Source organism: Sceloporus occidentalis, unplaced genomic scaffold (genome assembly GCF_023333645.1).
Source record: "Sceloporus occidentalis isolate IW3139 unplaced genomic scaffold, rSceOcc1.0.p SCAF_4, whole genome shotgun sequence".
NCBI classification, from domain to species: Eukaryota; Metazoa; Chordata; class Lepidosauria; order Squamata; family Phrynosomatidae; genus Sceloporus; species Sceloporus occidentalis.
Window position 1 is genome coordinate 16,183,893 of NW_028316984.1, and position 23,052 is coordinate 16,206,944.

A 23,052-nucleotide genomic window follows, 5' to 3' on the forward strand; every position below is an offset into this window, starting at 1 on the left:
GTAGTTTGTTAGAAGGGGAATTGCTTTCCAGAGTCACTAGTGGCTGTGGCACAGCAATAGAGGGGGAAGGGAAATCCTATCCATATCTTTTTCACAGATAAAGATTGTCAAAATTAACATCATGCAAGGTGTTTGATTGTATTAATGTATTATTAACTTAGTACTGTCTGCCTAATGTCTACAGAAATGACCACGCGCTCAAGTACAATATACTTTACACAGTGTTGGCTTCTCATCTCCAACACTACTACTTCTTCTTCTTCTTCTTCTTCTTATTATTATTATTATTATTATTATTATACTTTATTTATATAGCACTGTAGATTTACACAGCACTGTACATACAAACAATAAAATTGATAAAAATGAAACCTGCCAATGGCGTACATTTTACAAAATACATAAAACAATAGATAATAATACAAGATAGAATTAGATAAAATAAGCAACTTCTGTTTCCCAGTGCCAAAGGATAGAAACTTCCCTTCCTTCCCCCACTGCTATGCCATGGACACTGATAGTGAACCTAATCAATTGCTTGAATGCCCACCTTTGTCACTTTCCCACTATTGCATTCAACATTTTTGCAAACAGTCTATTTACTAAACGGGCCAACCTCATATTTGCCTGGTAGTAGGTTATTCCTTTAGAAACACTTTTTGCCATCAGATACTGTAAATGCTAAAACCACAACACTTGACGTCTCATGGAAAGCTAGTTCATTTTTAAGCTTTCTATTAACAATCTTAGTATAAAATAAGCAACAGTAGAGACTTCAAACTTTCAGAAATTGGCAGGAATGAGGGGTAGAACTATATCATCAGTGAATAACATCAATAAACAAAAGCGTGGCAGGAAAGGGGGGGAACAACAGCATCTAGCATTCTTTACTACAGAGGAGATAACATGGAATCCTATCATGTACTATAACTATATGTGGCTGGAGTCAACATATAAACTGTTATATATGGGAGATTCATGATCTTAGGGGTGGGGAAAATGTTGCCTGGGGCCCAAATGGTGCCCCAAGACCATTTTGAGGTTTCCAGGACTCCATCATTACTCCAAAATGTTTTTCAAAGAAAAAAACATATTCTCCAAAATTCCCAGGACATGACCTTTTTTCACAAAAGGAGGGATCTCTTGGTTTGGTGGGGTAAAACATACTAAAATTGCCCCCTTCCTCCTGCTGTATCCCATAGTTCCTTACCCCACTCTGTCTCATAGGCCATTGACCCAAGAGGCCTTGAGATGTAGTCATATCTCAACATGAGGCTCTACCCACTCAGAAGAGGGTCAGGAGAGTAAATGATGCATGTGGAATGCAAAAGGGGGGGGGTGCACCATCTGCTGTTGCTTCAAGGATGCCCTGGGAGTAGACAGTGTTTTCTGTTAAACCAGATTAACAGTTTAAATAAATGGATTCATTGTGTGCATCATAAAGAATGATTGCACTGGATATGGGGCGAATCCAGGGTTTTGGCCAGTGCAGACAAGCCCTAAGACAGACTGATGGAAGCTGAGAAAAATCGAACATCTAGTGTTTAAGTGGACTAATTACAACAGAAAATAATTGTACAGTGGACCCTTGTTATACGCTGGGGTTTGGTTCCAAGATCCACCGTGTATAACAAAATCCGTGTATGCTCAAGTCCCATTAAATATAATGGCAGAACAAAATGGTGTCCCTTATAAAAAGTGGAAAATCAAGGTTTGATATTAGAAATTTATACTTTTTTGGAACATTTTAAAACCGTGTATGCTTGAATCCGTGTATAATAAATCCGTGTATAAGGAGGGCTGACTGTATTTTCTTCTATTTGAAAACTTTTAGAAATAGCTTCGGGGTCAGACTCAAGACAAGTGGAAAGGGAGCAAGGAGGACCTCTGCAGATCAACAAAGTAAAGTGACTCATAAGGTGATATTTGAAGAAATTTCTAAAAAGGAAAATAAATGGATCCTAGAGCAAATCAAGCCTGAACACTCCATAGAAGATGACTAAACTGAGATTGTTGTATTTTGGCCATATCTTGAGAAGACAAGACATGAATGCTTGGTAAGGTAGAAGGAAGTAGAAAAAGAGGAAGACCACACTACAGGTGGATAGACTCAATCAAGGAAGCCATGGCCCTTAGTCTGCGAGATTTCAGCAGAATAGTGGATGATTGAGGAACTTGGAGGTCTCTCATTCATAGAGTTGCCATAAGTCAAAATTGATTTTAAAGCAGTTAACAATAACAACAAACACTGCATAGACATATCCAAATTCTAGGGGTGTCAATCTTTGCTTTACACAAGATTGCTATAGACAAGAACACAGAGTTTAAGAAATTTTCTTCTTGCTCAACAACTTTTTAAAAATTATTTTCCACATTTTGGAGACGTTTTACCAAAAAAAAAGAAGAAAAAGAAAAAGAGCTTAATGCAGCAATCATAATTTTTCCACAGAAAACAGTAAGGATGAGAGGGTTGCACAAAGTACACTATTTTGTTTAAAAAACCAATGTGTTCTACACATGTAAAATATTTACAAAAGATGTTCTGAATTGCTGAAATGTCAACAGAGTGTCCTGATGCACCAAGACATCTTTTCTCCTCAAGAATAAGTAAAATTGGTTGTTATGCTTTATATAAGTGTCAAATTCACACTTTACAAATTTGGATATTCTGGGATTGTAGACAGTTCTATATTGTCAACTCTATTTGGTATAAATATAATGCCTCCATGATTTTGAAAGGGGGAGCAAAAAAAAAAAAAAAAAAAAAGCTCATGCTATAATAAATGGGTTAGTCTAAGGTGCCACATGACTCTTTACTGTTTATGCTTCTATGAAACACCATTTGGATTCAATAGCAATCTTGGCAGCCTAAGGAAAAGTTGCTGGAACAGCATGAAAACAGACCCTTTCTGACCAATATCTGACCTGGATATGGTGATGTAAACTGCAGGATAGTTTACATAACTCAAGTAATTGCAGAATAGTTTACGTAACTCATAATCAAGTTATCAATAGTACACTTCCACTTCAGCTTCTAGCCCTAAGTGCACTTCCTAGCAAGTAAGTTCTGGAGCTTTTTAGTAACATTTTATTGAACTTAAATAGACTACAAAGCAGGGGAAAATGGTAGACCATTAAATGTATGAACTAAACCTGGGAAGAAGAGGAAGGAGTATATTCATGACAACAACAACAAAATTCCCAATATTTCCGATGATTTCAGAGTGGATTATAAAAAGAGGTATATGTCCACATGAACATAATAAAAGCATGCAACTAACATAGAACCTGGAGGGTTTGAACCCCTCACCAGTCTAGGTTGGGATGTTGGCACATACACACACACACCCATGAAATGGTCAGGCACACAGGATCAGGACTACCAAGGCTTTTGCATGGTTGAGCTCCCTGAGGAAATATCAGAAGTGTCCTTGAGTACATCACCACTGTGGAAATAATGCAGCACGATACCAGCTACATTTAACAGCCATGACTCCATTGTACAGAATCTTGGGTAAGCAAACAAAAATAACAGCAGCAAAAACAGGAGGAAAGAGACCGATGCATTCTCTCAACACACAATGTTTTATTGCACTGTGGAAAAATGCAGAACTTTCAAAATGACCTTGAAGTCTGAAAAGCTAGGACTTCTCTCCATGTCAATAGATTGATTTTAAAAATTTATACAAAACAACCAAGGAGACATGCTTTAATTAAAAAGCTGAGCCTTATTTTTTTAAAAGAAACTGGGATGCCACCAGGTGTCAGCAGAAGTACGGTGCACCACATTGCTGAACTGATAAACAGGAATGTGCAAGAGCCATACAAATAAGCTCTGCTTCAAAATGGAATTACATCCCTGTTGATTCAAAAAACAATTCAATACGGATGGTGATAGGGAGACCAGGATTGTAGAAAAGGGCCACAGGTGGCACAAAGGTGACAATTCATGTTTTTCATCATTTGACATCTGTCATTAGTGCTGCTATTATTACTCTTTCCTGCAAGGACTTAAAAATGATTTTTTGTTGTTGCAATTGTGTACCTTGGAGTCGTTTCCAACTTATGCCGACCCTATCACAGGGTTTTCTTGGCATGTTTCTTCAGACAGGGTTGCCACTGCTATCCTCTGAGGTTCAGGGATTGTCACTTGCCCAAAGGGTTTACATGGCTGAACCAGAATACTCAAATCACTACAACAAAAATGATATTACATACATACAAAGTGTATAGAATGCCTAAAAAGGTGTGTAACACTTTACACAAGAGTGACCATGCTAGTCTGCTGGAGCAAAGAACGACAGAGTCCCATGACACCATTGTGTGTTTGACTATAATCTACAGTCCTATTTCTTTCTTGATTTATTATCTGTCTCTCCAAGGAGCTCAGAGCTGCATACACAGTTCTCCACCCACACATTTTATACAGCAACAGTGTGCTTCGTGATTGAGCGAGGTCTGCCAGCCTCATGCAACACTTTATCCAGAGCAGCCTACACTGACCTACCTGTAGGACAATAAGGTGCATCTCCTAGAAGCAGGTAGCAATAATTGACCTTCTCCATCCCCACTATACCTGACTTTGACCTGACCTTGACAGAAAAATATGAAAGGTGTGTGTTTGCAGCCAATCTGTTTTAACTGTATTTTCGTTTTAATAGCTTTGTATTGTACTTTAATATATTTGTTTTGTGAGCAGCCCAGAGAAGCTATGTTATGGGGCTATGATTTAAATACAGAGTGTAGTTTAAAATATATGGAAGCCAAATTAAATAGTTTTAACAAGAGCACACATCAGTTTCATTTACTGCTTTTCCCTATACCAGGTCCAGTAATCTCGTCTCAGAAAGCCCATCAAGCCACCTTCAAAGAGAGGCTGCTAATCCTTCACCACTTCAGCTCATGCTTTTGGATCTTTCACCTCCTCCAGAATCCTACTGCAAAACCTCTTCTCAGATCAGAGAGACAGCGAATATAGCATGACTGTCATCATAAGGCACAACAACTGTTTCATTATTTGTGCTTTTCCTCTCTGAGAGAGCCAAGGAATGACAGCACCCAAAAAAGAGATTACCACTGAAAGCCGAACTTCATCCAAAAGCCAGCAGACACAGTGGCATCCCATCAGTGCTCCAGGCCGCAATGAGAAACCCAAAGAGCTTACTATATCTACTCAGAATGAAAACAAGCTTTGTTAGCAGAAGAATGGTGTATTTCACAGGATAAAGGCCCAGCTTGCAAAAATCATTTTCAACTAAAAGCTTCTCCACTAACACTGAGTGCACAATAAGGCAGTGACTGGAATTATAGAACTATGCTTCCTTGCAAAGCTACATCAGCTGTTTCTGTTTTCTGTTGTGTTTTTCTCACTGTCTTTGTTTCATCTTTTGCTTATCTTAATTTTATAAAGTTACTTGTGAACAAATTTGTACACAAGAAACTGCTACTGCAGCTCTTACAGTACTATAAATGGCTGCACAGATATACTTATGTATTTCAGTTGTGCACTGTACTCTGTCCACAAAACTCAAGGACAGTTCACTCAAGGATAGTTGCATGAAGTTAGCTGGGAAGGTGGAGCTGTCATGGGAAAAGCTCCCCATTCCCCTGAGGGGAAATCAGGATCCTGGGAGTAGGGCATCTCTGATGGAAGGGAGAGGCCCAAAGCTCTCACTGTTTTCCTTAAGAGTACTGGGAAATCCTCTGTTTGGAACAATCTGACAGAGCCGAGGGTGGAAGAATCCCTTCCTTCTCCTTCAGTGAGGTTTCCTCTTGTTCTGCCTCCAAGGAGGTGGTATTGCCAGTCCTGACATCATACTCCTTCTCAAGAAGTGCATGGCAGAAGCCACACTTTCCCTGGTGATGTTATAGGGCTGCTTTTTGTGCCTCTTATGGGGTGACTATGGGGATCCTCTTCAGAAGTTGAGCTCTTCCACTTATCCTCCACTAGGCCATAGTTTGACTTGATTTTGGCTTCATGGTCAAAGTAGTGGCCATCTGGGCAGAAAGAGGAGACATCCACCTTGTCTCACATGTTTTTGTGCGTGAACCTGAAGCTTCCCTAGGCTATGGTAGGGGGAGAAAAGATGGGTGAGGGAGTGGCAGCCAAGGAAATTAGAAATTTGCAAGAAAGAGCATCTGAAGGAGGAGAGAGAGAAGGACAGAGAAATAAAGGCTTTTTTTTTGGAAAGAGATTTAAGTTTTAGCTAAACAATAAGGGAAAAGATAAGAATAGGAATGAGGCAGAGAAAGGGAATGATCCAGAACAGGACTGGAGCAGCTGTAGCAACGAACAACGAAGAACATGTCCTATCAGAGCAGTGGGCAAGAAAAAGAGTAGCCTTCTCAGGCTAGTTCCTGCCATGTGGGGATACTGGACACTAGAAGATCTTTCTTTTTCCTGCATATCTGGAGAAATGGGAAGAGCATAACCCAAACTACAGGATGCTCCTCCCTTGTCTACTAAGTATTTGGGGAAAAGCCACGCAGACCAGCAAACTCAGGAGCTAGTACAAGAGAAAATAAAAAGTTATTCAAATGCTTCGTCTTCATCTCCCAGCACAACTGCAGTTTGCCTTGCACAGAACTTGGACGTAAGTCCATTTAAGTGATTAATGCTTTATTTACATGGGGTTTGAGGCTATGTGGACCAAGATGTATGATCTCAATATCCTAAACACTTGCTTTAGATGAATGCCACAGAAAGTTAAGGGTTCAGAATAATAACCTCTACAAGGTAAGCTTATATGACATTGCCCTCATGTTGTGTTCTCTATTATGGCTTAACTGTTGGGGCAAAGTTAAGGAAGTGCCAAGTTTTTCAAATCAATGTTATTATGAAACTATAATCCTTAAATTATGCAATACCTTGGTTTCAGGCCTTTCTAAACAAACACACCGGCTAGTGTTCCTTGGACAGGAACTAGCTTTTCTTTTCTTTTCTTTTTGACCTAGGAATTTATCTATGTAATCAGCAAGGAGTTAGGTCAGAAGACTGAAAGAATTCATGATTTCTTGTTAGTTACTTGCTCCAATATCATCTCCTTTAAGTTGGAAACGTTATGCCTTTGGGTCTGGCAGCAGAACAGAGCCACTAACAGAGGGAGGCTGCTGCAAGCCTGGAGGGTTTCCCAAGACAGCCAGAACTACAAGTATTCCCAAAATTCCCTCTAACCCTCTCCCAACCAAAAAAGAAGTACAAGACTGTTCCTTCAATACTGTGTACTACTGTTACATTCAGGTATGCAAACTATGTAATGAAGACTGTCCTTTGCTTTACAGCTGTTTCCATTCACCCTTGTGTGGACCATTTCTAATCGCTGTCCTGGCACTCCACTTTTGGTAGAAGGTACTGAAATAGGCAGAGGGAAAGGAACAGAAGGAAGTAATGGACTTTCAGATGATCTATCAATTCCATGTTAGCTATACACACTTCAACGAGAAGGTGATGGCTATCATGGGTTATCATACCTCTCATGACGGTTTTGTGAAAAAGACCAGGAGGAAAAAAAGCAGCAGCATATGCACTGAGAAGTGAATGAGCATCATCCAGTTATTCTCACTGTATGCCTCATCTCTCTTGGATGCAGGGTATGGCCATAGTACATGAGATTTGGGAGATTCAGCCTTGCTACCTACCTGTCTTTTACCCCATGCAGTGAACAGGGCCACTCAATCTAATTACCCTACCATGCAGGAATACACGATCAAAGCACTCCCGACATATGGCCACCCAGTCTCTATTTTAAAACTTCCAAAGAAGGAGACTCCACCAGACTTTGAGGCAGTATGTTTCACTGTCAAATAGCTCTTCCTCCTATTGTTTAGGTGGAATCTCTTTTTCTGTAGCTTGACTCCATTACTCCATGTCCTACTTTCTGGAGGAGCAGAAAATAAGCTTGCTCCATCCTCAATATGACATCCTTCCAAACATTTAAACATGGCTATCATGTCACCCCTTAATCTGCTCTTCACCAGACTAAATATGCCCAGCTCCCTAAGCTGCTCCTCATAGGGCATGGTCTACAAACCTTTCACGATTTTGGTTGCTCTCCTCTAGGCATGCTCAGGATGCATGGCCGCATTCTGTGATGAGGAAAATTGGTCAGGGAGATTTGACCACAAGAGGGAAGCAGAGATGGGCAGGGAATCTATGATTGCAGTCTGCCCTACCCATATGTGGTGCATCTGTTCCGGACCCCATCCCCCATATATGGGGAAAAGAACTTGTGCTCAAGCCCCATAGAAAATAATGGAGCACACACAGGTATGCACCCCATTACTTCTGCCGGGGCTTGCCTTCCATGTAATCTCAAAGTTGCAGAAGGCAAGCCTGCCTATGGGGAAGGCTGACTGTACTAACTGATGGTAACAACAGGGTTCCTCTTCTCAGTTAGCTTCAAAGAGGAGGTAAGTTGGCCCAAAGGAAGACGAGGAGGGGAAAATCCCACGGAAGAATTCTTTATAGAAAGATTAGATCAGGAAGCATAATTAATATAGGAAATCAATGGAAGCATAGAATCATAAAGACCCCAAGAGCCATCCAGTCCAACCTCTTTTCCATGCAGGAATACCAGTCAAAGCACTCCCAAAAGATGACCATCCTGCTTCAGTTTAAAAACTTCCAAAAAAGGAGATTCCACTACACTCTGTGGCAGCATATTCCACTGCTGAACAGTTCTTACTGTCAGGAAATTCTTGCTAATGATGAGATGGAATCTCTTTTCTTGTAGTTTGAAGCATTGCCCCGGGTCCTATGACTGAAACTACTATTCAAATTTTCTTGAAACTCACTTTTAATATGTTTGTTTTGTCTAAATATTCATTTAAACTGTATCCCACTTAAAAAGCAAGAAAAGGGAGGCTGAACACCATGCTTCAATCCCTTCTTGTTAGTACAGTCAGCCCTTCTCATAGGTGGGCTTGCCTTCCGTGGCTTTGAGCTTACATGGAAGGCAAGCCCCATTAGAAGTAATGAGGCATGTACCGTGCCGTGTGCTCATTGTGTCGCCGTGTGCACGCGCCTAATTATTTCCTATGGGGCTTGAGCATATGCTCTTTTCCCCATATGCAGGGGAGTCCAGAACGGATCCCCCACGAATAGAGAGGGTGCACTGTATGTGCAGTTATGTTCTTATCACAATGAAAACAAATTTCCTTAGTTATCCAGTGGAGATAGTTTAAATCTCGGGTTGGCAAAAGATTGTATTCAGTTGGATATTGACTTTCAACATCCTCTATCAGCATGGCCAACGGTCAGAGATGATGAGAATTATAGTCTAACAACACCTGGAAAGGCACAAATTCCCTACTCTTCATTTAGAACGAATTTGTTTTGTAATTTAAAAAAAAGGACAACAGCTCATATGCAGCCTTTGCATAGCTATGCAGTGCATTTTACTTCCCAGTCAAGAGCCCTTGGATTACAACATGTATATGAACCAAGCCATACTAATAGTTTATTAACATCAGTGACTACAGGAATATGGCCCATTAAATGTTAATAGCTGTTTTGCAAATATGTCTGAGTTTAAAACACCATTAAATGCTTCTGGTCATTAAGTTAAACTTGTGTTTCCCCTGGTGGACTATTTGCACTTAGATTGCATTCCCTAAAGTAGCATCTTCTTGAGAGTATTATCTTCCCACATATAAACTGATATACATATATGGCATAGTGCTTAAGAACAAATTATAATTAAGTTGGCAGTCAGCCCATAGCTATTTGTTGTATGTATATATAATTGCAGTGATACATCTCACACTGATATTTAGTAGGCTGAATCAACCATGACATGAAAAGTCAAGAAACATGTATCCTTGACACAAAATATAACCCCATCTGCATTCCCTGTGCATTTTGTAACAAACATGTGAGAAACAATATATAGCTCAAAACCTCTAAAACAGTGATGGTGAACCTTTTAGAGAGCGAGTGTCAAAATTCAAAGGTGTTCCCGGACTGGGTGTGACCCAGTGCCAGGGTACAGGACATCAGGGGGTGGGTCTTCTGTTTTCTGGGGGTGGAACCTCTGCCTTCTAGGGGCGGAACTTCTGGGGTGGGACTTCCCTAGAGACAGTTGAAGACATGTGCCTGTTCCTCCTCTCCCCCCCCCCCCCCCGCTCCTGCCCTCCCAGGCCTTCAACTGCCTCTCTGGAGACAGCTGAAAGCCCAAAATGACCAGTTCCTCCTCTTTCCTGCCCTCCACATGCCCTCAAGAATGGCTTTGTGTGCAATCTGTGGCATGCATGCCATAGGTTCACCACCACAGCTTTAAAATATGCCCTTATGTAAGGCTAGCCTATAGGAGCTATAGCAGGAGCTCTCCAGATGGTTTTGGCCTATAGATCTCATAACACCTCATAATTTGTTATGTTTCCTAAGACGATGAGCGCAAAAAGCCAAAAACCTCTGCCCACTCCAATGCAGATCTTTTAGGGCCATGACTTACAGGACAGCATCCTCCTACAATGAATGTCATTGCTTATTGACAAGCTCTCTGGTAGCTGGTTCTACTAGAGATGAAGTTCTAGGCTATAAAAATGTATGAATAAGTGAAATTGGAGATTAGTTTTTGGCAATCCATGATGAACATGGAACCCAAAAGTGTAATGGTGACCTTTCTTAGGCCAGTAGATCTGCCTTGTTACCTGCTATGTCCGTTACAAAAGGTCTCCAGACAATCTTTTCTTGTAAAAGCCTTGCATATAAGCAACCACAGTCTGCAGTCCATTCAAATTTAATGTTTGGTACCAATAGGAGTCTTGTTCTGACACAAGAGGTGTTTTCTGGCAGGAGCATGGATGTGGATGGGAAAGTGTAAGTGTCCCTCTTGTGAACTGCAATTCTGATGATAATCACACTGCACACATTATTATATGAAACTGAAAACAACAAGATGCTGCTTTAGGAAACACAGCCTCAAAGTGCAAATATTCCACAAAACAAAACATCATCTAGATATGGTGGCAATACATGCAATAAAAGTAATTCTAGTTTACACCACAGCTCTCACTTGTGCTTCTTGGAGTCATAGCCCCAACTACTGTGTCTACAAAAGGGGAACAATCTACACTAATTCTATGGTAATTTAATTATATGGCAACTAAAAAAATAATCAGCTAGCATTTCTTTGTAAAATAATAAAATAAATAAAACCCTCTTGGTCCTAGTCCTGATCATTGCCATAATAATAATAATAATAATAAGTTTTATTTATAAACCGCTATTCCGTGTTGATCATAGGTAAAAATTGCAATATCAAATACAAAATACAGGATAAAAATTGCAATACATAAATAAAACTTCAATAAAAACATCTCAAAATACAGATTAAAACCATACATCAAATCCAGGCCAGCGAAATGTGCTCGATAATGCTGTACACATAGGGGGGAGTCATATATCATCAAGGAGCATCGGGGAAGGCTTGCCGAAACAGGAAGGTCTTAAGTCTCTTTTTAAAGAGATCCAGGGAGGTGGTGGAGCGGAATTCCTCAGGAAGGGTGTTCCAGATCCCAAGGGCCGATATAGAAAAGGCCCTTTGTGAAGTTGATACATATCTCGTTATCGGGATCTTCAAGAGATTCTTCCCAGACGACCTGAGTGTGCGGGGCGGACTATATGGGGAGAGGTGGTCCTCCAAGTACCATGGATCCAAGCCATTTAGGGCTTTATAGGTTATAACCAACACCTTGTATTGTGCCCGGAAGCAAACAGGCAACCAGTGGAGATCATGCAGAATTGGTGTTATATGGTCGGCCCTGGGACATCCAGTGACCAACCTAGCTGCCATATTCTGCACTAGCTGAAGCTTCCTGTTTGGTACAAGGGTTGCCCCATGTAGAGCGCATTACAGAAATCCAATTATAAGTGTGATGTTTTAAAAAATGGCAAAATGGCTATAGCATAGCTTTAAAAATTACAGTAGAACACTCACAGTAGAAAACAAACATGGAAAGACACATAGTTCCATTTCAGAACACATGCCTGATGTGCAGAACATTTCAGTCTCTGACATCTCTAGTTAAAAGACTCACAGATAAAAAGGTCAGGAAGGCCTGAATCCCTGGAGAGCCAATGCTAGGCTAAGTGAACCAACAATTTGTTCATTTGCTCTTACTTCACATTTGATTCATTCATTCATTCATTCATTGCACTTATATCCCGCCTTTCTCCCCAAATAGGATCCAAGGCAATGTGGACAGAAGAAATACCACCTGTTGAGCTTGTACTAGCCAAGGCAGTAGATGCGGGAGGAGATGAGAAAGCAGAAGCTTCTTCCATTTTACCTTTTTGTCTGTGTCTGTATTGGTTTTATTTCTTTCTGCTCCAACTGGTTTTAATGCAAGTGAAAATAACAAGGTGAGCTCAAGGGTGATCATAGCAGGGGAGGGGGTGTTTAGGGAAGTGGTGTGGCTTTGTACTCAGTGGAGCTGAAGCCTCACCTGATCTATGCCTGGCATGCCCCAGGAACTCTCCCCTTTTGCAATGCTGGCAGTGCAGCCGCGGGGCAGTTGAAAGATCCACTCCTGTATAAGGATGGATTTCATGGATGGAAAGAGAGATCCATGGCATCTTATGGCTCCTGGTGCAATCTCCTTGATTACAACTGGAACCTTTTTACATTTTCTTTTCATTTTATTAAACAAGAGATACTTTAATTTTCCACACAGGCTCTATAGCACACAATGGATAAGTACATAAACATGCCCTTTTAAAAAGGAAGATTATAATCCTATTCATTTCTACTTTTTGCTCAGATGAAAGCCAATGTTTAAGTGCTATTTAACAAAAGTCTCTCAGCAGCCCAACCCTTCAATGAGTTACCGATAACATCTCTCATTGCAATTCAACTTTTTATCACACATCTCCATGTTTCCTAAGCTGCCATTCTAACATTCTTCCACATGGGGGAAACACCCAAATGATTTGAAACATGTTGCATTAATTCATGTAATAAGAATAGCTCATTTTTTAAATGCAAGTTATCTGCTTTTCATTCCAGACAACTGTGTGCAAACTGTGTTTGGTGTCCTTCAGCAAAGAACAAGCATACTGTAATGCCAAGGGAAAGCTTTACCATGTACTACCAAAAAAACAAGTCTCTTCTGACTCTATGATTCTATGTCTTAGAGCAAACCTAGCATGAACTCTAACTGGATTCCAAAATGGCCAAACTGAAACTATCATACTTTGGTCATATCGTGAGAAATCATGACTTAATGGGAAAGACAGTAATACTGAGGAAAGTGGAACGCATTAGGGAAAGAGGGAAACTGCATTCCTGATAGAGTGACTCAAACAAAAAACCAAGACCTTGAGTTTGTAAGTCCTAAGCAGGGATGTTAATAACAGGCTCCCTTGGAGGGTCACTGTATGCCAACATGATGGGATTTAACAGCAACAACAAAGCATCAGAGCTGAATAGCAATGCAACAAACCCACAAACTGTAATTAAATGCAGTACCTTAGCATCTTCAGTGCTTTCTGCGACCATATATGTGAAGTTGATATTCACCAAATCAGTGCCACTACAGACACACACTATTCGTCCTTCCAGTTCATTTTCTGCTTTGCCAATAGTTTCAAGAGCACCTAGTATCTTTGGATCCTGTTAGAAACAATGAATGCCTTGTTAGAAAACCAACTCTATAAAGAGAAAGGGTTTTTGTTTTCATATATTTTATGTAAACATTTATTCTTTGCCTTAGATTCATCCTTTGATCAACATTTCTACTGTAGTTTATAACAACAAAATCTCAGCTTTATAACGGCTTGTTGACTAAAATAGTTGAAATATAATTCTGAGAATTTTAGGACTGAGTCAGAAGCTACAATTCTTATGTGTCATAGAATTGGTAATACACTTTACCAGCGTTTTACATGTAGGAGTAATGGAGACATAATCATGACTCCTAGGATTGGGAGAACAAAGTAAGGTTCTGGAACTGCACACAGCCCTCTCTTCCAAATATTTTGCTCACCTTTTGCCTGGCCAAAAAGTGGGTGAATGGTTTCACCTGAAAGCCTCCAAGAGAGACCATTCACTTTTTAAGTATGATGAAGTCCTTCACTGTATTGACTAATATATCTCCCCTTCCTGTTTTTCAAAACCAAGCCATAAGCCCATTTCCAGTTTAGTTTCATTTTTTCCTTTCTTTATTGGCCTTTTTGGCTCCTGGACCTGCTGCAGTTGCTCACCCCTGCTCTTAGCGTCATGTCCACTTAGGTGAGTATGTCAAAAATTGCACATTAGAATACATTTCCAATATCTTTACCATATTCAATTGTCTCTTTGACACCCCAAAATCCTTTTTGTGTAGTGTCAGTCTTCATTTTCATGAATCCCTCTGAATTCATTAGGCAGTCACTCACAATCATACCCACAATCACACCAGCATTAAATAGTTAATCTTAACTACAAATCACTGAATCAATCGAACAATGGTAAGTAATCACTTATGTAAATTCCAGTGATCCAAAAGGTTTGCTCTAGATGAGACAGACAAATATATTTAGGCCTTGATTAGTAACAACAACAACAACAAAAATAGTCCTTTGATGAGCCTATGAAAATCAAACCAAATTTTCAAAACATCAAGTTTCACCAAGAGCATCTCTAAATGGCCACTTCTCTTAATGCTACTCCCACAGCCACACAAAGGCTATGTGGAAAGAATGATCATAGATTATCAAACTAAGATAGACAAGTGTATCCTACTGCCTCAAGTGATTGTATGTAAGGTATTAATTGTGTTTGTGTTTAATTTTAAGACCCTCAGGGATACCATGCTTTCAGCAGCTTTTGACATTTGCAGATGGTAATCTCACAAAGAAAGTTCCATGACTGGTCCTGAAGCCAACACTTATTGTTTAAAACAATACCAAAAAACTTGACTGCAGAAAAATACCTTTGGTACTGCTCCAAAACGAATACTGTTGATTAGGGAGCATTCTAAAACTTGCCCTTCCTGTAACAACAAAAAGAACAGCATAAGCTCTAAGGTTTGCTGTAATTAACACAGAAAATATCAAGCCAGGAAATTTAGCAAAAGCAAGGCACAGATGGAATTTATAATCAGAATTAACCCACAGCAGCATTTGGATGGTGATATGTTCTTCAAACATGCGTTCAAGATGATTGAGTGATCCCATTAGTCCTAAAACAGGGAAAGTATCTTCCTAATACTTGGGGCTATAATTACTGTTGTCCATATTGGTTGGGATGAATAATAGCTCTAACCCAAAACATCTGGAAGGCATCAAGATGCTCATCATATTCCAAATGTCTCCACCAATGGCTCTCCACATTAAGTATAGAGAGGATGAAGTAAATTAATGCCAGTGTTATGTCATGAGTGGAGGTCATAAGGGAACAAAGGTGGCCTGTTGCTATGCATTCACAAAGCCAGCAGCACAGGAAAGGACAGAAATCAGGTGGAGACAGCATGGACAACATATACCAAAGACGACCATCACGATAACCATATTGACAAAGTTTTATATATCTACAACCAAAATTATATTTCTGTGAATACTACTATAGTCAAAAAGTCTACCTCTGCCTGACTTAACACTCATAAATACACACCACTCTCTTTCTTTCTGTAAAGAGAGGTCTTCTGAAGAGGACAGAGGTGCCTGAAATGTTTGTCCATTCCCAAATAAGAAGGGGAAATATATGGAATGGACATAACTAATCTGCAGGAACCATGTTCCATTTATGGATTTCCCCCACAAAACTGTGAGATCCTGTGCATGAATACACAGATTCAAGTTAAACTATGTTTGATTGTCATCTAATGGCATAGTGGTTCTCAACAGAACAAACAACATTGTGTCTTGTTATGAATATGCACTGATTGCTTATAGAATTGAGAGCTAGCACTACTCAGCACAGTCATGATCCTGGGGTCCTGGAACCATTATAAACTGTACCTTTCCTTCACTTTTCCATGTTAGAAAAAAGCCAAACTCATCCACTTTAAAGAGGCAGCTTGGTTCAAAGACAGAAGACTCCTGTTGAAAGGAAAAAAAGGCAAATTCAAAAATCAATTAAGAGGATTACAGGAGATAGGGAAAAAATCATTTCAATCAGAACAAAATACTTGTATGCACACACCAACATTAATAGATGTGCCTTCCTGACTCAGCTGTTATTCAATACAATTAAACAATATGTCCATCATGAAGGTGCACCTTGCACATGCAAAGGACTTCCTTTAGGACACATCTCCATGACTTGTTGACCTTCAACTATACTGGAATACAACATAGTTGCAGTCTGTTCCAGTATCTGGAAGGCACTGGGTTGGGAGAGGTCACCAGCAGTTAGAAGAGAGGCCTGTTCCCACTTTCTTCCAGTGGAGTATGGATACTTTGCATGCCAGGCAGTTACAGAGGATGCTAAACCTATGTGTGTTCTGCAAATCCTCTCCCATTAGTCATGGGCAGAAGTCATGGAAGGCACAAAGGCACTGTCTTGATGTCCTACTTCTTGGCTTTCCATAAACAGCGGTCAGACACTGAGGGAACAGAATGCTCACAACTCTTTTTATGTTCTTAATCCTTGACCAGAGGAATTTAATTTCATTGAAACCTGGGTGATGAGGGGATTATGGAAGATGTACCCAGGCCGCACCTTGTAACAGCCTGATATAGTGTTTGCAAACATGCTACAAGGAGAGAGGCCAAAATGCTTCTGTTATGTGCTAGGAATTTAATTTCATGGATGTGTGCTGCACAGAAGTGAACTCAAGAATCCTTTCTGCTTATTTCCACAACTAGTTCAGTTCTTATGTTTTGGGAACAGTCTCTGCAGGAGAAAGGGAAGGGCACTATCAAGTGCCTAAGAATCCTTCTGCAAACAGCAAATGCTCAGCAAGCCATTTAAATTCCCTCTTAGCTTATTTGCTGTTGCCATGAATATGAGGTGTAAGACCTCCTGATGTTCTGGCAGGCCTTAATGTTTAAAAATACCTTTTCTTCATTTTAAGAGATTAGGGAATGAAATATTACTAACGGGTTCTATCAGAACGTGTATTTTTATTTTCAGTTACTTATGTTGTTAAACAGAGTCTCTAGCTAATCTGATTGATAGATTAGCCAGAGATTTGGTTTATGTGGTTATTAAAGTGCCAGACAATGCCCATGTATTAAATCCAGTTAAACAAACAAAGCATCTAATGATCTACTTCCAAAAAGAATGTTGATTGAATAACTAAATAAATATAAAACATATATCCAATTTTATCTTTTTCAAACCCAGTAAGTCCCCACCCACATTCCTTGGGGATATTTCTTTTTACAAGTTTACAGACATGGCTGTCAATACTCTTCCAGCCTGAATGCAAGGTGCAGGTTATGACATTTGAAGCCCTAAGTAGCTTGGGACACTTCCCACCATGTATGACTCCTTGAGGACTGAGGTTTAATAGAGGGACTGACCTCTGTGTCCCATCAGGGAAATACACTGCGTGAGGATGTGGGACAGGACCTTTCTACACTCACAAAAGATGGACCCCCACAGCATTTGGAATGTAATTTGAGGCTATCTTGCTGTGTACCAAGTGCTTGGTGGTTGGTCTGTTGTAAGCATGGCTGGCACCCACTCTTTCCACGCATACTGGATAGTTCTCCCTAGAGTCCCAATGGAACACGTTGGGACTTTCAAACATGGGGAAAATTCTGTAAGGAAATATTCATTTCCCATCTCCAAAAGAGGAAATGAAAAAATGGTCCATTAACAACTGGCAACTTCTGTTTTAGTGCCATGAGTAGCATTTGCTTGCTGGTTGAAAACACTGGAGGGTGGGCTTTATGGCCTTTTTCTGTTTTTAGGTGTATTTTTTAAAAAATAAAACAATAAAATAAGACTTGGTCTTGCATCTGAAAGCTTGTGCTTCTTTTACACAATCTCAAAGGTACTACTAGATCTCTTTCCATACTGATATTCCAGACAATCATGGCTATGTCTCTGAATTCTATCCAGGTTGATAATAAGAGAGCGGTGAAATCTATAATAAAGATCTAGTACATAATTTAATAACATATATTGTATAATTTTTAATACATGTGAAATCTTCTAGTTAATCAAAAGTGAATTTTTTAAAAAAGAAACCTTTAAAAAAGTTCACTGTGTTCTGAAGCTCATTTGGATTCATTTTGAACACTAAGAGAGGCTGCCAATACAATATCTGTTTAGACACAGAGCTACTGTGAGAACAAGTTCTCCATTCACATCAAGCTGACCTACTGCAAGGTTGTCCCTGTAGATCTAATCCTTTGTACATCCATCCCAGTCCACAGCAGTGAACAGGGAAGCATGTTAAATAAGTAGCTTATGGAGTATCTAAGAGACATAAGTTCAGTGCATGCTTCATGCTAGTAAATGTCACAGTACATGCTTTCACAATGAGGGCTCTAGCTTTCATATTCCTGTAGTATCAGATTCTGGCCTTTAAATCTCAGGGAATCTGATGTTGCTGAAGATTATTAATGCAGATCATCACAAGAAGGAGGCAAGCATCCTCTTCCCATCATTAAATTGTCATGAAATCATGTTAATCATGCCATCGAGGGGTAAATTATCACACCCCCACACACTTATCCCGTTCTTGTCCTGCCTGTAAATAGTAACGGATGTGTTGTTAATTAACCGTTAATACCAAATGACATGTCCATTACTTTTACACATGGAACAAGAACTGAATAAGCATGGTGTGTGTGTGATAATCTCCCCCCCCCCCCCCGATCACACAATTAACATGATTTAATGATGATTTAATGACGGGATGAGGACGCTTGCCTCACATGTGATAAAGTCCAATCCTAATCAACCCACTGATTTGGCAGAAAGGCAATTTCTTATGCTTCTGCCCATTAAGTTCTAAGGATAGGATGCAGGCATGTGCTGTTTGACTTCAGCCTTTTTTCCTGTTTGCTTGTTTCTGGATGGCATTAAAATAGGTTCCTTACTTCTTCAAATCTGTCAAAAACAGCTCCATCTTGCAGAAAGGACGGAACTGGCTTCTGCCAGTTAAATTCATATGGTTTTGCCATTGTGTTGAACAGCTACCCTGAAAGAGAAACAAACAGTAAGATTAAATTTTGGAATATGATGCAGTAAAGACTACTGATACTATTTTATTACCAGATAAGGAACCAAAGTAAACTCTTCATTACAATTTTTCTTTCCACCATTTCTTAACCATTATAGTTAATACCCAAGAGAGTAAAAACATCAAATGTTCTTGCCAATTTTTGTATCAAATGTGTTGATATACATGTATTGGTGTGTTAATGCTTCAACCAAACCATCTCTCCTAGGAAAAAAAATCACAGTATGAACTTTCACAATTCAGTAAGTGATCAGTCAGAAGAAAGTGAACCTGAGTCCAACAACTCCAAATATTAGAGATTGGGAAAGTTCCTTTTTTGGACTGCTGTTTCTTGGATCTCTCTGCCAGTATGTGGTCCAAAAAGCAGGGGGCATTTCATATTTCTGGTTCAAATTATGGCTTGGATCCTAAATGTTCTAAGTTCTGTATATATCAAGCTTTTTAAAATGAGCTAGGCCATCCATCTAACCCAGCAATGCCTTCTTTGAGTGGCAGCTGGTCTCAGGCAAAACCCTCCCTGGCACAACTACATGAGATACATTGAACTAAACTTGACCTTGGACCTTCTCTGTACAAAATCTGTGCCTTATTACCGATAAGCTCTCTTGCTTTCCTTTCAAGTGAAATATGCAACAGGCTGTAGAACTTGTTCACCGTCAAAATAATCTAGGCAAAGCTAGAGAAAACATTGTTCAAGTGAATTTGCCTTGTGAATTATTTTCCTTTTTAAATAAACATCTAGATAGTTAAAGCTGGATTTAAGCTGTGGTGGGGAAGACAATGGCAGAAAGTTTATCATCATTGCACTAGGGGAAAATTTGCTATTTTTTGTGAAGACAATTTTAAATTGCTGTGCGTTTTCAAGTCATTTCTGACTTATGGTGGTCCTAAGATCAACCTATCGGGGTATTCTTGGCAAGATTTGTTTGCCTTCCCCTGAGGATGAGAAAAGTGGCTTGCCCAAGGACATTTAGTGTGCTTCCATGGCTGAGCAGGGATTCAAACCCTGGTCAACAGAGTTGGACTCTGACACTCAAACGACTACACCATGCCAGCTCTCATTGTTTAAATCCTATGATGTCTTCCATATGTGGGATTTTATCTAGACTTGTCCTTATGTAATTGAAAATGAATCTTTTCTACACAGAAAGTAGAGCTGGAAAGTTGCTATTCTTGGAATACAACTCCCAAAATCTCCATGCCAGCCTGGCCAACAGCCATGAAGCTTTAAAAAGCAACTTTTTAAAACCCTGCTGGAAGTGTCAGTGGAGGTACCCCACTGGAAGCAGGGGCTGTGGAAAAGCAATTTTCATTAACTCTCCTTTTACCCTGAATAGCTAATTCCCATACGGAGTCTTCTCCAGCATGTCAGAATAGTTTTCTCATGAGAAGAATCGAGAAGTGACAAAAATCACAAGAAGTCCCAAATTAAAGCCATTTGTCTTTAGTAAACATTTGTTGAGAAGTACATAAAACTCATCAGGCTGTATTATATGAATGAACTGTTAATTTTAAGTTATGAAAATCAGAATTAGAATGCCCACTATACTCATCGTACTCTTTGGCAGAAACTGTTCCTACTTGAGCTGACGTTTAAAACCAAAACAAAACAAAAAAATAAAAAAACCCTAACACAAATGGAAAGACTCAAAATAACCTTATATTTATTTCTGGGTGTTCTCTTCAAAAAGAAAGAAAGAAAGAGATAGATAGAGACAGACAGACAGACAGGAAATCTAAGTTAAAGTATACAGCGAGAAGTCAGAAAATATGGGTAGCACAAGATATAGCTGCAGCCTCGCTGCTGGTCCTGGGAAGGAGGGGAGCCTGGAGCTGTTAAAGGGCCTCTTACTCTTCCTCCTTTTCCTCCTGTCTGGGACCACGGTAGCACAAGAAGCCGGAGGTTGATATACATAATTTAATGAACTTGTGATCTCACCATACAAAACAAGAGAACAAAATCAGCCAAAAGAAACTGACATTTAGGTGGTTGGGATGTCACAATGAGAAATGGTACTAGAACACAGAATTTTCTTTTGAATGAACTAAAAACAGCTTCAGAATTTCACAACAGCAACTATTTCAGCTGGTCTTAACTGGTTGTATTGGGTTAGCAACTGGCAGGCAATGTTAGCACAGAGAGTACCGAGAAAGCTGCTCAGTTAGATCCTAACAGACAAAACTTTGTCCACATAATTTAAATATACCGTATATACTTGACTATAAATCGTCCTCGTGTATAAGTCGAGGCAGTTTTGGAGCCAAAATTATGGATTCTCATATGCCCTGTGGATAAGGGTAAAATTTAACGGCATATAACAAAGGAGCTAAAGCAGTGGTCCCAAAACTGTGCCCTTTAAGAGATTTTTTACTACAGTTTCCAGTAGCCTCAGCCATGTTGACTAACAGTCTGGGATTCTTGGAGCTGAAGTCCGAAATCTCTTAAAGAGTACAGTTTGGGGACTACTGATCTAAAGGATGAAGCAAAGCAAAACAATGTCAAAGAAGTTACAAAATTTCAGCAGACATAATTCTTTGTGCTCACTCTTAAGGCTGCATGGATGAGAGAGTGGGGAGAGGGTCAGTGCTTCCAGGACAGATTACACCTCTTTCACCAGGGGATTGTTCCTTGTTTTAAATAAGAATTAAGATACAGTACTTAAATTGACCCATGGATAACTCAACTCAAGTTTTTTGGGTCTGACCACAATTTTTAGACTGAGGCATTGAACAGACCGCTTCTAAGGGGCGGCCTGCAGCTGCCTCTGTCTTCACTGGATTGGACCATGGCAACTATACACTGCAACTCTGAACTGGCCTTTCCAAGGCACAAAAAGGAGCCACAAAAAGTAGCTCCTTTTTGCACTGCGGAAAGGGCACCATAACTGCAGTCAACACAGCTTTTTTCAGCAGTCCTTTGGTGATACATCATCTGGACACAGTGCCAGAGAAATGCCGTGCTCCTGCCCGCCATGCAGTTGGGTTGGGCACATGGTGTGACAGCAGCGTCAGGGCAGCACTGGAGTGTGCATCATGTGGACACCATATCCCCACTCTTTCCTGAGGCTGGCGTTTATCGCTGGTCTGTCGAGGTTGTCATACATGCGTATATAGAGTAGTTCTCTAATTAAAGAAACATTTGGAAGAAGAAATGAGAGTGGTATTTTACCCTGAAAGCACTGAAAGGATTTGCAGCCTGTGTGTGTGTGTGAGGGGGAGACAATTAATAAAGCACAGCATGTCAGCTAAAGCACAAGTGTGTGACCTTCAGAAAATTATGATTTAGATTAGAAGTTACCAAAGGAGTTGTACACTCCTTGGCGTAAAGGAGCCAATACAAACTAATCACTGTCTACTAATGAAAATATATCAGACCTTTAAAGAAGGAGCAAAGAAATTATTGACATTTAAATATACACACTCTCTTTTAAACTTTAATGCCAAGCAATTAGTTTTGGGACAAATGTAGGAACAATTAAAGAAGAAACAGATAATGCTTTCAGCCCTCCCTTCGCTACCCACAACTATCTCCTCTTCAAAATTCCTTGGGGATAATCTCAGCTCTGCCTGGGGCATTATCTAGACCCAGATCTTTAATTACTATATTTTTGAAAATGCTACAGATCAAGTTTCTGCAATACCTTCTAAATGTTTATTCATAGGATATTTTATAGTTTAATGATATTGACAGGGACACTTACTTTGACCAACTATCAGATAAAACCAACAATTGGCAAATTTGAGCATGATGTAATTCCAACTTTCTCTGGCACTTCAGAGATTTGTTTGATTTTGGAAATGAAACAAAGGTCCAAAACACACTACAGAAATAATCCGGTTTGAGACTGCTTTAACTGCCCTGGCCCTTTGCTAGGGAATTCTGGGAATTGCAGTTTATTGTGGAAACTCAGCTCTCTGACAAAGAAGGCT

The 23,052-nt window shown here is 39.8% G+C and overlaps 1 protein-coding gene across 16 annotated transcripts in view; it reads right to left on the minus strand.

Annotated features, from left to right (window-relative positions):
- The window catches only part of PLCB4 (phospholipase C beta 4), a 214,531-nt gene that overhangs the window by 81,252 nt on the left and 110,227 nt on the right, over window positions 1-23,052 (minus strand). For all 16 annotated transcript variants that reach the window (XM_089519296.1, XM_089519297.1, XM_089519294.1 and 13 more), the window contains 4 exons: window positions 18,980-19,080; window positions 15,941-16,021; window positions 14,914-14,973; window positions 13,470-13,613 (listed from right to left, as the gene is read on the minus strand). In XM_089519296.1, coding sequence (XP_089375422.1) covers window positions 13,470-13,613; window positions 14,914-14,973; window positions 15,941-16,021; window positions 18,980-19,063 — 369 coding nt within the window. In that variant the 5' untranslated portion in view covers window positions 19,064-19,080. The remainder of the gene's footprint in view (window positions 1-13,469; window positions 13,614-14,913; window positions 14,974-15,940; window positions 16,022-18,979; window positions 19,081-23,052) is intronic.